At 30.0% G+C, this 15271-nt stretch overlaps 1 protein-coding gene across 5 annotated transcripts in view; it reads left to right on the top strand.

Annotated features, from left to right (window-relative positions):
- The window catches only part of Prestin (solute carrier family 26 member prestin), a 31661-nt gene that overhangs the window by 6534 nt on the left and 9856 nt on the right, over nucleotides 1-15271 (top strand). For 2 of the 5 annotated variants that reach the window (XM_085201051.1, XM_085201041.1), the window contains exons 2-4: nucleotides 5283-5525; nucleotides 13695-13795; nucleotides 14039-14200. In XM_085201051.1, the coding sequence (XP_085057177.1) occupies nucleotides 5467-5525; nucleotides 13695-13795; nucleotides 14039-14200 (322 nt within the window). In that variant the 5' untranslated portion in view covers nucleotides 5283-5466. Of the gene's footprint in view, nucleotides 1-4732; nucleotides 4900-5282; nucleotides 5526-13694; nucleotides 13796-14038; nucleotides 14201-15271 lie in introns of those variants that run through there. The other 3 variants (XM_085201022.1, XM_085201031.1, XM_085201060.1) reach the window with 3 other exon arrangements.

Raw genomic sequence — 15271 nt, forward strand, 5'->3', positions numbered from 1 at the left:
AGAAATGACAGATTGTTTTAGTTTTTAAATCGTTTATGGCAATCCAGAGACAATGTAAGTGTTTAGCTTTTTTTAATTTTTTTTTTAAATTAAATTTGTAACAGAGGTTATTGTGTTAGTAGATATTTAACTACGAGTAGTATTACAGAATAATATAGTTTTTTTTTTATTTTTCTTTATTTTATAATTTTCGTATTAAAAAAAATACAGTAAGTTCAACATAAAAGTGAATGTGCTAGTATGTTTCATACATTCACTAAAAAAGTTCGCAATGAAATTTATCCTATTTTTTTTTATTCATTGTTTAAAAGCCTTAACAAAAAATATATAATAAAAATCGAAAACAGCAAGTGAGCTTAAGTTATTTTATTTAAATATTTTATAAAATACATTTTGTAAGTGCATTTTACTTAGCCAAGTTGATAACTGGTTTTTATTCATTGAAACAAGGTGTAAGGTATTACATACACACTTCCATATGCAGAGGATTTTTATAAATATTTAACGGAATTCGATATTTTCTTCAACTGTATACAGTATATGTAAACCTTTGATACATTAATAATAACAGTGTTTTTTTTAGTTCGTAGATACCTAATTATTTTCTCTGACTACCCCGCTAGGGATAAAGCGTGAAAGAAAAGAAAGACTAAAAAAGTTAAGTTAAGCTAAGGTACCTAATTGATATCTATTAGGTACCTATAGTTAATGACTGTTATAAGAAAAACTATTGCTAAAATTAATATTTTTATTGTGTCAAGTACCTGTTGAGGTAATTTTTGGCTCTTTTACATGTAAAGAAAATGAAATTTTCTTCGAATCCACACTTATTTTGGTTTGTATAATAATTATAAAATCAATACAAATAATTATAGTTGCATATTCAATTACATACTTTATTAGGTCAAATAGAATGTATCAGGCATTTGATAACAAATTGTTACTTACTGATCATGATTTGTACATCAATTTTATACGTGTATTTACATACTACTAGTGACACACAGGCGGCTTCGCCCGCTCGAATTTATTGTTATACTATCACCAAATAATACAAAATTATTACATAAATTGTACCCAATGTGTTATTCTGATGCATAAGATTTGTTAATGCAAAGTTTTATCCAAATCAGTTCAGTAGTTTTTGCGTGAAAGTGTAACAAACATTCATCCTCACAAACTTTTACATTAGTAATATTATTATTAGTATTTGTATGGTATCGCCATGAATTCGGAAGTCTAGACAGTTCTCTAAATAAAAGGAAAATTTTAGGTTAAACCTATATTTTACTTTAGTTAACTCGGAGGAAAGAATATATTCATTTTCTCGCCCTGGTAGACAAAGTGCGGTAAATTTCGGAGAACGGAGTGTCTCGACACAAGGTTCTATATGCTTACCGCAGGATAGAATATGCGTGAAAACGGGACGCTTGTCGGCTCGGTTTCTACTGGGAGGAATGAAATATCTAAACGAAATTTAAATAATAAAACGGAGTGTTTTAACACTAGCTTCTGTCTGCCTACCCTGCTATGAACGGGATAAAACGTGAAGACGTTAACGAAACGTAAACATTAAAAGAATAGATACGATCTCATCATATTTTTTTAAAATTTTTTATAAATATGATTGAATGATATTATTATAATAATTATTAAATGCTGCCATATAAGCAGCAAATAACAAAAGAAATATGGTCGATTATTTAAATTGTTTTGGTATATTCTTCATAAATTATTGCCTTCTACAAAATCTTTTATAATATTAGCGTAAGCTATAAAAAATAAATATCTCCACAGTAGTTTCGGAGATTAGCACGAACCAACATATGAACATACGATGATAAAGCACTTAAATTATGTCATAATATATAATAAGTTATATAACATAATATTATCATGTTCATGATAAAACTACTAATTAGTTTAATAATATTTAATAATTTATAAGTAAACACGTTTTTTACTGATGAGGCGTGAGCGTGACGCAGGGACACAAGCGTGCAACTGTGAACGCGATAGGTTGTGGGTTCGATTCTCACTCGAGGAAGTGAAATATTTAATACTTTCATTTCCTTGTACGGGGAACAGGCAGTCTTAACACTACAATCCCAGGTTCCCTCTGCGTACCCTGATATGTGTAGGATGGTATATACAGGTGAAGCGTGAAGCTTTAAAAATATATAGGTAGATATGCAATACAAAAATCTAGACTCTAGAGACATACATATATATTTTTTTTTATTTACTAAGTTTTTTATCTGTATTTTTATATTAAAACCTATACGCCCACTGAACGGAAACCTGGAAATTAATTAAGGCAAGTCCTTAAATTAAGTTTCAATATCTCCAAAACTGTTATTGAATTAATAACGTAAAGATCTGTAATAGCTCTTTTGAAATATAAGGCACAATATAAAAGTGCTATTTTCAATTTAATCACTTCTCATATGCTAAGGCTTCATTCACACTATCAGTGCTAAGGCATACTTCCCTATCCACCGCTCGATCTTCGAGATATTGCTTCATACCATAGCAAAGAAATGAAAATAAATAATTTACCGAAAGGAAATTGAATTTTCCAATTAATTTATGGTTATACTAAAAGATAGTGTCAAAACCCTCCGTGTATATAAATCGGTGAATGAATATTGACAATTTATATATTTTTTTCGCAACAAGAATTGATATTTTTGAGAAGTTTTAATATGTTTCTTTTGGATGATCCGAACAAACCCAATATGACCAAATATGATAAAAATGTAAGCAAATTTTTACGTTTACTGGGTCAGGGTGACGACATGTATGTTATAAAAAACGCATTGATTTGATAGTGTACATTACTTAACGTTTTAATGACGCTGTAAAAATTATGTAATTTTTATATTTGCTAAATCGTAAAATTTCTGGACAAATCAAATGTAAATTAATGGAATTATGTCATATATATCTAATTGTATTATTATTTGAATAAAATGTTAATAGTAAAAATCAAAGTTAACTTTAATTAATCATTCACGCTGTGTCCTACTAATTAGCAGAGTAAGCAGAGGGAGCCTAGTGTTAACACACTCCGTTTCTCCTTTCGCTGATTTTTTTTTTTATGTGTTGAGACACGGAATTCAACGCCGGGCTTTCGCCTTGCAAGAGCACAAGCGTGCGTCTGTAAAGGCGATAGGTTGTGGGTTCAATTCCCAGTCGACGAAATGAAATATTTAACTTTTCCATTTTTTTGCTCTGATAACAAGGCAACGCATAGCGGCAAGTTCCGCCACAGAACGTGCAATGTCTCGAAAAATCCATCGAAAACTGGGAAACGCAGTGTTTTAACACTAAGTACTAGTCCACTAGTCCTTTTCGTACGTATAAATAGAATGAGAATAACGAAATAAATCTACTTAATCTACCTCGTTATAGATAAGCAGTTGCTTAAGGGAAATCTTATCACCATTCAATTGGCTATTGTCTGGTACATTTAACAATGATATCGCATATCTTTTTATTATTATATTTGCTGCGAAACTTGCAAATCATAATGTCTTTAGTTTAAATTTCTGATTAGGCCATATCGGTATTAAATTTTAATAAAAATAAAGTAAAAGTTTATTTATTAGTTAACATGTGAAGGAATAAATACACCCAATTTTTTTTATAATGATTTTATATATAACTCCATTTCTCCGTTCTGGTTGACAAAGCGAGTTCTTTTACAGGCAAATTTTTTGTAAGTAAAATTTCTGGGATTGGCAACAGACCATTCTGGGGTGGGCACTCCCCCAGCCCCCCTCCTTCCTTCGTCCTTGGAAAAGGATTTTTGTTTTTTATACTTAACTTTTTTTTCAGTTTGTTCAATAAATATTGTATTGTCAATTGTCAACATTTTATACATCGTATATTATGATTTGGATAAATAAAAACAACCAATTGAATTTCTTATTTATACTGTTTACATGACCTGGGTTTTCACCTGTCAAATAAGGCGATAATAATGAAAGTCACATTTCATATGTTTTTCAACTATAAAATTTAAAATCTATAAAAAACTGTATAACTAATACCAGCCAACGTAGACACTCCGTGCCCCAGCACGTAATGTCTTAACACTACCTTCGTCCTTCTAACTACCAGAGTAAAAGCGGGATACCGCGTGAAGCTAGGATAGGAAAGATAACAATAACTATAGAGAAAATTCTGCATTTTATTTATTGATTATTTCGAGGTTTTGTGCGCTTGCATAATTTTGTTGTATATTTTATCTTGACACATATTACTTAAGGTTTATTATCTATCGATCATACGGTATCTAATCTTATGTCAAACCTAGGTCATTTACATTGATTATATTTATATACTAGCGACGCGCTCGCGCCTGCTTAAACTACGTAATTATTTATTTATTAATCTGAATCAGTTTTATATTCTAATAACGTTATCATTTTAAAGACGATATCCTATTATAGATATAAATTTGATCTGAAAATTTAAAAAGTAATATTTACATTTGTACACGAACAGAAAGAAACAAAAAATATCTCTAAATAGACTAATGTAGGTATATACCAAATCTAACGATTTTAATTCTTAAATTAATAATGCTTAAAAAAATTATATTAAAATTGTAAGTAAAAAAGACACAAATTAAGTCAAATATATATTGTTGCTTGGTACCAGGCGTTGCGCAAAAAGTCACATGTTAGCAACACTGACACTCGATAAAGTAAACCCAAAGCACTACATGTATTATCTATAAGATTTATCCTTATAAAAAACAGCCTTAGCTCAGTGCCTCACCGACGTCGCTTAAGGAAAGACGAGCCTTTATTTGTTTTGTGTTTATCGAATCTTGATATGGAGAGTTGAGTGATTTTGTTCAGATTAGCACTTTGATACGGTATGTTTCTAGTAAGTAGTGTTTTTAATCGATTTTTTAAATGTCTGTTTCATCACTAGTAATAAATAAATAAATATCTGTCATCTGTCCTGAAACATTTTTTTTAATGTTAGTTTTACAAGTTATTTTTTAGATCATAACAGTTTTTTTAAACTAATACATAATTATTAAAACGTTTATTCAATATTACATTTATTGTTAATTTATTTAAGTTATTGTTGAAAAGTATACTTCATTAGCGGGATATTAGACGAACATCACTATTATAGGGTATTTTTATTATGAGTTTAATTTTTTACTAGACTTATGTAGTAAATACTCGTATATATATATTTTTATCAAAACGTTAGTTATACCTAAAAAGTAGTCTTACTCAGTTATCTTTTACTTTCAGATTGAAACTATCCCAGTTTTTTAAACCAGTTACTTAATTAGAAATATTGTTCATGAATCTATGTTACTTAATAATAAAAAAATAATTAGAAAAAAGTGATAATGCTGTGATACCAGTGACTTAAGTGTAAAAAAGTGAAGTGTAATATAATATATCTATTTAAATTAAATATTAATAATTCAAAATGCGAAACGGTAGCGACGCAAAGGACTCTGAAAAGGAGAAATTAAATCCTAACGGATGGTAAGTATTTGTGTGTCTGTATGTTTGTAAAAAAAATAGTGTTGCCAACATTATAAACGTTAGAGTTATCAAAATGTTTGTTAGTCCTTCAATGACTTCTTGCTCGACTTACTTTCTTGTTTGACATATCGCCATAATCAAAGAATAGAAAAAAAATACATTTTATTTAATCCGGATTTTTTAAATATCTATGTCATAGATTTTTTAACTTCATATATTTATATCAAATATGACTTGTACATTAGAGATTAAAAAGTAAATAATTCAATATTTATTACCTAATCACTGAGCCTAGGCTTTCTGTGACAAAAAGGAAAAAAAGTATTAATCAAAGTCAAATTGCAAGGTTAACCAGAACTTACTGTATCACCTTCACTAAATTATATTATTCAAAATTTATTTATATTTGACCGTAATAAAAAAAACTTTAAATACCAGATATAATAATAAAATCCATATTTAAAGTGCAATGTGTTGACTGCAATATCAATTACCATGTCGAGTGTTTGTCTTTGTATCATTTTACACGTGTTGTATAGACACTTTAAAGTAATACCTACATATAAAATAAGTGATTTATCACTTAAAAGATAAATTTTTGAAATATTTCTGAGTTAATCAAACATTAAATACAGGATTTGATGAAATTTAACAAATTTTACATTTTATAGAATAAAAAATTATAGAATAAATAAAATTATATGAACCGGCTTCTAATGAATTATTTTTAATGATTGTATTGGCTTTTGATCCGAAGTAAAGATACACATTTTTTACCTCTAATTCTTAGTATGATTAGGTATAGTTAATTAGCTAGTATTTTTTAATATAATTTTGGAATATTATAAATTGCAATAAAAATACGTTTAGTTTTTGAGCACTACCTACTCTGTAAGTTACTTTTAATATCGAAAAAGTGGAACATAAATCAAAATAATAAAAATCATCATGACTACGTGCAGGCGTGTAACAAACTTGTATTGTCTTAAAACAGGTTCCCAGGTTCCCTCTGCATACCTTGCTATTGAAATTAAGTATATCTAAGTATCGACTATCTCAAATATTTCAAGTTATAGCGATATGCAATACTTATATTAAATTCATTTTCCTTTAGTGACGTTCCGTTTCTTATCTTTATGTCTTTGAGTAATATCCAGCTCTACAGTTTTAGTTCTTTGTCTTTAGAAAACTAAATATTTAAATATTTGTAGATATATTTTTAAATGCACAAAGAAATTCTACTTGCATATATTTATTAAATGACACCGTCGTTTATTATCGTAAGCTACTTGTTCTTTTACATTTACACATTTTGTGCCTATTTACTTTATATAAGCGAAAATATGTCTATATATTTGGCATATATAAATAATCCTTGGCATCCTTGGCATAGTTGTCATAAAGATTGAGAAAAACATGAAATGTTAAATGCTTTATAAGTAAACAAAGAATCTGTTTAAATCAGTATTGACGTAGCGAAATTATACTCTTTAAAGATAACTGTAGAGATTAGGATGAGAACTAAATTTCATGGCCATCTACAATTTTGTGTTAAATAACGTCTTTCAGTTATTTAAATATATGTATTTTGTATAAAACTCCTTACAAAATATATAAATTAAATATTGAAGAAGAATACACCTATTTTCCATTAGACAATTAGGTCTTAGTTGTATCATAACAGATACAGAATCCACATTCAGTGTTAGGGAAAACCAGTTCTCTGCTTCTCATCCAATTTTCTACCAATGAATGGCGGAATTCTACGTCTCACCTTGTCGCCTTACCAGAACGGGGCAATCAACTGGGTGACTGTAACTGGTGGGTTCGATCGCCACTCGAGGAAATGAATTATTATTTATTAATATTTTCATTTCTTCGCTCTTGCACCAAGGTAAAAGGCGTTGAGTACACTCAACACGCAATGCCTCCAAAAATTCGGCGAAAAGTGAGGACTGAAAGTGTCTTAACGCTTGGTTCCCTCTGCATACCCTGCTGTATGCGGAATAAGGCGTGATGCTGATTTTTATTTTTTATTTTATAGATAACATTATCAAAATCTTCATAATGACAGTTGAGGTTACTGGACCAGTCGTTATAATATTGATAAGAATATAATGGAATAATAATTTTGATAAGGGGAGTGGTGCTCAACTATTGGCACTATATATGAATAAATTATATTTTGTCTTTCCGTTACATTTTTTGTTTACTACGAATTGGTTTTATATGTTTTTAATTATTTCTTTCTTAGTTCTTTTTACGTAATGTATGTTATTAATATTATTTTAATAGGTATTTCCTGCAAGAATGCTGATAATCTTTTAGTATGAAGGCAATGGTAGCAGAAGATATTCTTAATTAGTAAAATCTTAAATTAGAAACATTTTCGTTTACCCGGTCCATTTATACAAAATTTCATTAGAAAAAAAAATACTTTTCAGTAGGTTTTGTTAGCGTTACCTAAAGTTACGTCAATTTCATAGAGACAGAAAAAGACACGAATGAAGTTAAAAATAAAATTTAAAATAAAGATTAATTATGCACAAGTTCATTTTGACTAATTTCTCCAGATTTTTTTTCATTTTGACTAATTTCTCCAAAATTGGCAATATTGGAGAAACTCTTTGCCAATTTTTCTATTTAAAAATAGACCAATTCTTACAGATAAAGGCAATAATTCTTTTTTTTTTATTTTTTGCGCAAATCTGAGTAACAATACTTGTTTATTCATCCGTTACATCTTACTATCATTATATTTTGCTTGTCCCAGTAATAATATCAACCATCATTGCCTTTGACGTTCAAAATTTTATTTAAAAGTATTAAAAATCAATTAATTTTTGATATATCAACGCGTTAGCGATAAGTGAAAAAATAATTTGTAAAATAATATTTTTTTTCTTAGAAGTTTAGTAAAAGAAGATGGATAGTGTTGTGTTTGCTGTGATAAGAAATTAAAAATACTTTATAATAAAAAAATAAGGTTTAATTTAAATGATCTGTAATTGAAATGAAAATATTGTTTTTAAAAAAATGCGTATGAAAAAAACATTATTGTTTTTTGAAAAGGATTTTATTAGACGAACTGATGCTGATAGTGAAAATGTGCCGCTTTTACAGCAGGATTCAGATAGTGATGAGGATTGGTATAGATTTTTTATTATTGTTACGAAGCTACATAAATGCTACTACATATATAAGATATGTAAAATATTAATAGGTCTGCTTAATGCCTCCAGAATTCAGCAGAAAGTGGGGAACGGAGTGTCTTAACTCTAGGTTCCCTCTGCCTACCGTGCTGGGTGCGGGATACAGCGTGAAGCTGATTTATTTATTTTTTTATATGCAAGCGTATGCGATAGTTATAAGTTGTATTTAAAATTGATATTTGCGTATATATATTCGTATAGTCCTAGAACAAGACCAAAGTATCAAAGGTCTCTAAATTACAAAATACAGTCCAATTTTAAAGTCCAGTCGTGGTACAGGGGCACTCGCGCGTAAACGACACCTTACCCGCTATACGAGGGATACAGCCAGATCCTGAAAAAGGAAAATATTTTTATTTTCGCTCATTTCTTGGGATCAAAGAATCAGTGTGAACAGACTCCGTTATCGACTTCTCCCATCAATTTATTAATTGACAAATAAATCACACAATTACCCTCTAACCTCTGTTGAGACAATCTTTGGATATTTATTTATTTTCGTCCACATTCCCGATGTACTGGCCATGTACTGACCATGTGATTATATTGTATGAACCGCGTGTATAGTGATATTGAAGAATATTTGATACTAGCATCTATGTTATGTTTTATTAAACATTTAAATAATCAGTAATTAATAATATACATTAATAACATTGATACATAAATAATAATATATTATTAAAAAAAGAATTCGGCGGAAGGTGGAGAGCGGAGTGTCGTATCATTAGGCTCCCAATGCCTGTAATACGCGAGCGTGAACCAGAAAAAATAAAAGACATGCTTTTTACACCAAGTGCTATAGAATATGTTCTGCTAAATTATATAAGCCTAAACTCGGATGGTTTACTAGTATGCTCTGAAGAGTTCTAATATTGAGGTCCTGGCTCCATCATCACACCAGCTCGTTGGTATATTAATATTGTATTGTTACCCAAGCTACGTATAGACTGGGATCCGGCCGTTGAATCCTGCATAAACGAGTTTTCTTAATTAAACCTATATTAATGAATAATACATGATTAGTAGAACAGATTACACCTGGGTTGCCTGGAAGAATCCTGCCGCAATCACCTTTAATTTCATTTTTTCGTAACTCGTTTTTGGAGATAATTGCTTTGAATATTGATATATGAATCTCACATCATTTGAAAGATAATCGCATAAGGAATTGGAAAATTAAGGGTTGCCAGCTCTCAGTCTGCCGCAAGTCTAGGGTTGCCTGGTTTAAAGATGTCACTAAATGTTAATAATTTGCACTCATGTGTTTTTTTAATGAATTATATATCAAATTAAAGCTTATTTTTTTCTGAACACTATAAAACAGGGTTGCCTGGAAAATTCCTGCCGCAAACTGGGGTTGCCAGCGTTTGAAATATTTTATTCCGGTTCCGTTTGACTATGAGAATAGACGATGAAATGCGCGGTCTGCCCCATGTTTTAAAGTAAAATATTATATAATAGAAGGTCAATCTTAAAATCAATGTTTATTTTAATTGTTCACCTGTTAAATGATGATTTTAATCATATTACACGTAGAAAACTATTTAAAGATGAAATCATCCTTATTTTTCAAGTAAAATAATGAATGTATAATATTGAGTCTTTGCAAAATCTATTTTCTAAATACTAATATTTATTTAAATTACCATTTTGAAACAACTAAAATATCTAATTAAATAAATGTTTACAAATATCGATCTACTATAAGCTATTAATATACATACATATACATCATGTTTCCTTAATATAATGAAGGGTGACCATTATTGCGGATATTTTTTAAATTAATTATATTGAAAAATATATTTCAATGAACTCTCTGTCTCTCTCTCTCTCTCTCTCTCTTCATCCTCTACTTGTTTGATTTGACAACGCTTGCCGCAACTTTTTTTTTCTCACGCAACTTTTAATAATTTGCATAGGAAAAAAATATATATATATAATAGAATTATAATAAACAAAACTAAGTCAGCAAAGATTAATTCCAAGAAAATTCGGCAGTAATGCCGACTAATAAACGCTATTTACGATTTATGACCAGGAGTCGGCATTAGTTAGTTCGCTATTTTTTACTATAGATAAACATTTTGCAGCGCGAAACAAAGCAAACCACATGCAATAAAATTATTTTCGAAGATGTATTGTTTCTAAATGCAATAAAAGGGCAGATGGCCAAATGAGTTGTTTTTGAGCATATTACTTAGTTACTTACCTTTCGTTTTAGAGTAAAGACGTTTTTACTTGACAAAAATGAAGATGTGTTTTTTGTGCGGCCGGAGTGAAAATGTGATAGAATTTAACGAGGAATCTCTCCAAAAGTGTAAAATTATGCTATTGTTTCGCCAAAAAATGAATTTTAAATACAGTGACATTTTTTTTAATAGTGACACAATGCACGGTTATCATTTACAGTGTTACAAAAAGTTCATTGTTTTAAAACAAAAATATAAAGAAGTATTTTTTAATTATTTTCTAATGCAAAACGTAAGTATACTTTAATGTTTAATATTATATATTTTTATCTATGTAAATAACTTCTAATACAGAATAAAATCTAGACAATTGTGGCAGTGGGATAGTTGCCTCAGTTTTGATTACACTAAGTTAGGGACGTTAGGAGTGATTGTGCTTTATTATAATTATAAGAACAATTCTTTCAGACCTAAATGCCTTAAAAACTATCAGCATAAACGGACAAGTTCTTGCTAGTGAAATTTTTTATTTATAATTTTTTAATAGTTATTATTAGTTGAATAGTTTTTCTTGGAATTAATCTTTGCTAACTTAGTTTTGTTTATTATAATTCTATTATATATATATTTTTTTTTCCTATGCAAATTATTAAAAGTTGCGTGAGAAAAAAAAAGTTGCGGCAAGCGTTGTCAAATCAAACAAGTAGAGGATGAAGAGAGAGAGAGAGAGAGAGAGAGACAGAGAGTTCATTGAAATATATTTTTCAATATAATTAATTTAAAAAATATCCGCAATAATGGTCACCCTTCATTATATTAAGGAAACATGATGTATATGTATGTATATTAATAGCTTATAGTAGATCGATATTTGTAAACATTTATTTAATTAGATAATTTAGTTGTTTCAAAATGGTAATTTAAATAAATATTAGTATTTAGAAAATAGATTTTGCAAAGACTCAATATTATACATTCATTATTTTACTTGAAAAATAAGGATGATTTCATCTTTAAATAGTTTTCTACGTGTAATATGATTAAAATCATCATTTAACAGGTGAACAATTAAAATAAACATTGATTTTAAGATTGACCTTCTATTATATAATATTTTACTTTAAAACATGGGGCAGACCGCGCATTTCATCGTCTATTCTCATAGTCAAACGGAACCGGAATAAAATATTTCAAACGCTGGCAACCCCAGTTTGCGGCAGGAATTTTCCAGGCAACCCTGTTTTATAGTGTTCAGAAAAAAATAAGCTTTAATTTGATATATAATTCATTAAAAAAACACATGAGTGCAAATTATTAACATTTAGTGACATCTTTAAACCAGGCAACCCTAGACTTGCGGCAGACTGAGAGCTGGCAACCCTTAATTTTCCAATTCCTTATGCGATTATCTTTCAAATGATGTGCGATTCATATAAAAAACGTATTGGTGCAATTATCTCCAAAAACGAGTTACGAAAAAATGAAATTAAAGGTGATTGCGGCAGGATTCTTCCAGGCAACCCAGGTGTAATCTGTTCTACTAATCATGTATTATTCATTAATATAGGTTTAATTAAGAAAACTCGTTTATGCAGGATTCAACGGCCGGATCCCAGGGTAGTATAACTGCCAAGTTTCTTGATGTTACAATTAAAATTTAGATTCTTAGATTTTATTTTGTTATTTAGTTATAAATAACCTTATCCTTCCTTGTCCTTGTCTTAATAAAAGCTGGTTAAAAATGTATTAATGAGATATTTTTTAATAAATTTAAAAAAGAAAAGTATAATAGAGAAAGTGCGTACGACTGTACACACGGTGTTTGCAAGTTCGATATCTAAAAGTATAACAAAATTATTGTAGATTATAATATATTTTTTGTTACTATGATTCTGTGGAAAGAATTTCAAAATTACTCCAGAAGGCAGCTCTTATCACAAGATGTTTAATTATTCTTAGTACGTACAGTTCATCAACCAATACCTACTATAAGGTCTTTGACATTTAAGATATTAATAGATCTCTGATCTCTTAATAAACAAACTGTCGTGATCTTTGAACAAAGAAGTTGATGAAAAATAGTAGTGTATACTTAAAGAGCTATATCGCAGGGAGCCTAGTGTTAAGACACTCCGTTCCCCATTAGCTACTAATATATACTTGCTCTGTAATATATGTATACTGCGATAGAATAATGTTTTTATGATTTTTTCAAGTAAGATTATTATACTAGCGCTCCGCGCGACTTCGTCGATTTGAACTATATTATTTGTTTAGTAATCTGAAATACTTTCGTATTTTAATAATATTATCATTTTAAAGATCAACAGGTCCGATGGAAACCAAAGTTTCACCCAATTCAAGAAAACAAATATTCTGTAGAATTGTTTTGGGACAAAATACTTTTTAATTTATGAGCTGATTTAAGAGAAAGAAACAATAAACGCTACGTGATGAGAAAAGTTTGCTAAAATTCTATAGTGAAATAGAGATTATAATAAAGAATATTATATTATAGAGATATTTAATAGAGATTAGATTCCCTCTGCCTACAATGCTATGCGGGATACATCATGAATATAAAAAAAACTTAAAGCTAAATTTAAACTAAAATTAAATATAATTAATATTATTTTTTTTCATTGTTACGTATGTCGCACAAATTGTTAGCGCCATTTTATCGTTCATACTTTATTTTACCTTCATTTAAAAAAAGGCTACATTCCATATTGTAATTAAATGTAACTTTTCAATTGTTACAGGTTACAATCTAGGCCCAGTCAACAGTTCAATGTCATACGACGTGTGTATCAACAAGACGCCCTGAACAAGGACGCTGACTATCAAGTCCCGAAGAAACCATGTGAGAAAGATATATTTGCATATGTATTATGACTTATCTGTATTTTTTTAGGTTATGGGTTCGATTCCCACTAGGGCAATTGAGGCAAAGTAAGGTGTTGCGTTTCGCCACTCAACACGCTGTCTCGAAAAATTCAACGGAAAGTGGGAACGGAGTGCCTTAACACTAGGTTCATTTGATTTATTTTTATTTTTTAAATTAACATAACTAAACCTAAATTATTGAAATTAATATTTATTCCAGTGTCATACAGATGTAAAAGGGCAGTACAAAGTTGTGGTTTCGGGGAGTGCCTGTTGAATTCTCTGCCGATAGCGCGATGGCTGCCTCGGTACAACACGAAGAGGGATTTAGTTGGGGACTTAGTAGCTGGCGCCACTACCGCTGTGATGCATATACCTCAAGGTAAGAGACAGGCAAGAGAAGCTCGTGGGTTCAAATATGATTGTTTCTGTTTTTATGTATAATGACACAGCTTCTAATTGTAAATGCCACGATTGCGGGTTTGATTCTGTCGCGAAAATTAATTTCGTCGCTCCTCTGGTAACAAAACAAAGGGCGGCGTTGAACACTAAATGTCTCGAAAATTCTGCAGGAAATAGAGAACAGAGAGCAGCGCGATTCTAAATATAACATATTGTATAGTATAATACGTGACTAAAGCTATTTTCAGAAGAAAATAGAAAGTTGCCGGCATCAATCTTGTATAGAGAATTATAGAAATCTATTAATAACCTTACTTACTGACCTTGTCACATGGTCTTAAAATGAATTTTAATGTCAATGTATTGTGTAAAATACTAGAAAAATAAAATGTTTTTGACTATCATTTATTATTGACGTTGAGCAGCAAGTAATGCTTTACTAGAGTCATTTGTCACTGCTCTCTTTTTTCTCCATTTTGTTATTTATCAAGTCAAGATGTACTGCAAATTTCGAAAGCTCTATCGTAGCGTCTGTATCGTAGTTGCCATCGGCAGAACTGGTATCGCTCGTTCACCTTGTCTCTTGGGTGACGCCAAAAATTGACCTAAATTTACGTACATTTGTCTGGGGCTATTGTTAGCTCTCTAATTAATTATTTTAGTACTAGTTTAATAGTGAAGTATATAATTGTTTCTTTCTTTTAGAATAAGTATGTTAAAAAATTAAACAAAAAATATTTTATAAAATTATTGAAGTAATAAGGTACCTTTGGTACAAGAGGAAATTTACGCTTTTTTTAGCTTCACGCTCTATCCCGCACACAGCACGGTATGCAGGAAGAACCTAGTGTTAACGTTCTCCCCTCCCATTCATATGTTTCCAATTTTCCGCCCAATTATGGAGGCACTACGTGTTGAGTGGTGGAACACAACGCCGCGTTTTGCCTCTACACCACAGCGAAGAAACAGAAATATAAGTTTAAATGAATATTTCATTTCCTCGAGTGTGGATCGAACCCACAACCAGTCGCTTTTACAGTCACACTTTTTG

Source organism: Heliconius melpomene, chromosome 2, assembly GCF_056956725.1.
Source record: "Heliconius melpomene rosina isolate 202511_hmr_F chromosome 2, ASM5695672v1, whole genome shotgun sequence".
Lineage (NCBI taxonomy): Eukaryota > Metazoa > Arthropoda > Insecta > Lepidoptera > Nymphalidae > Heliconius > Heliconius melpomene.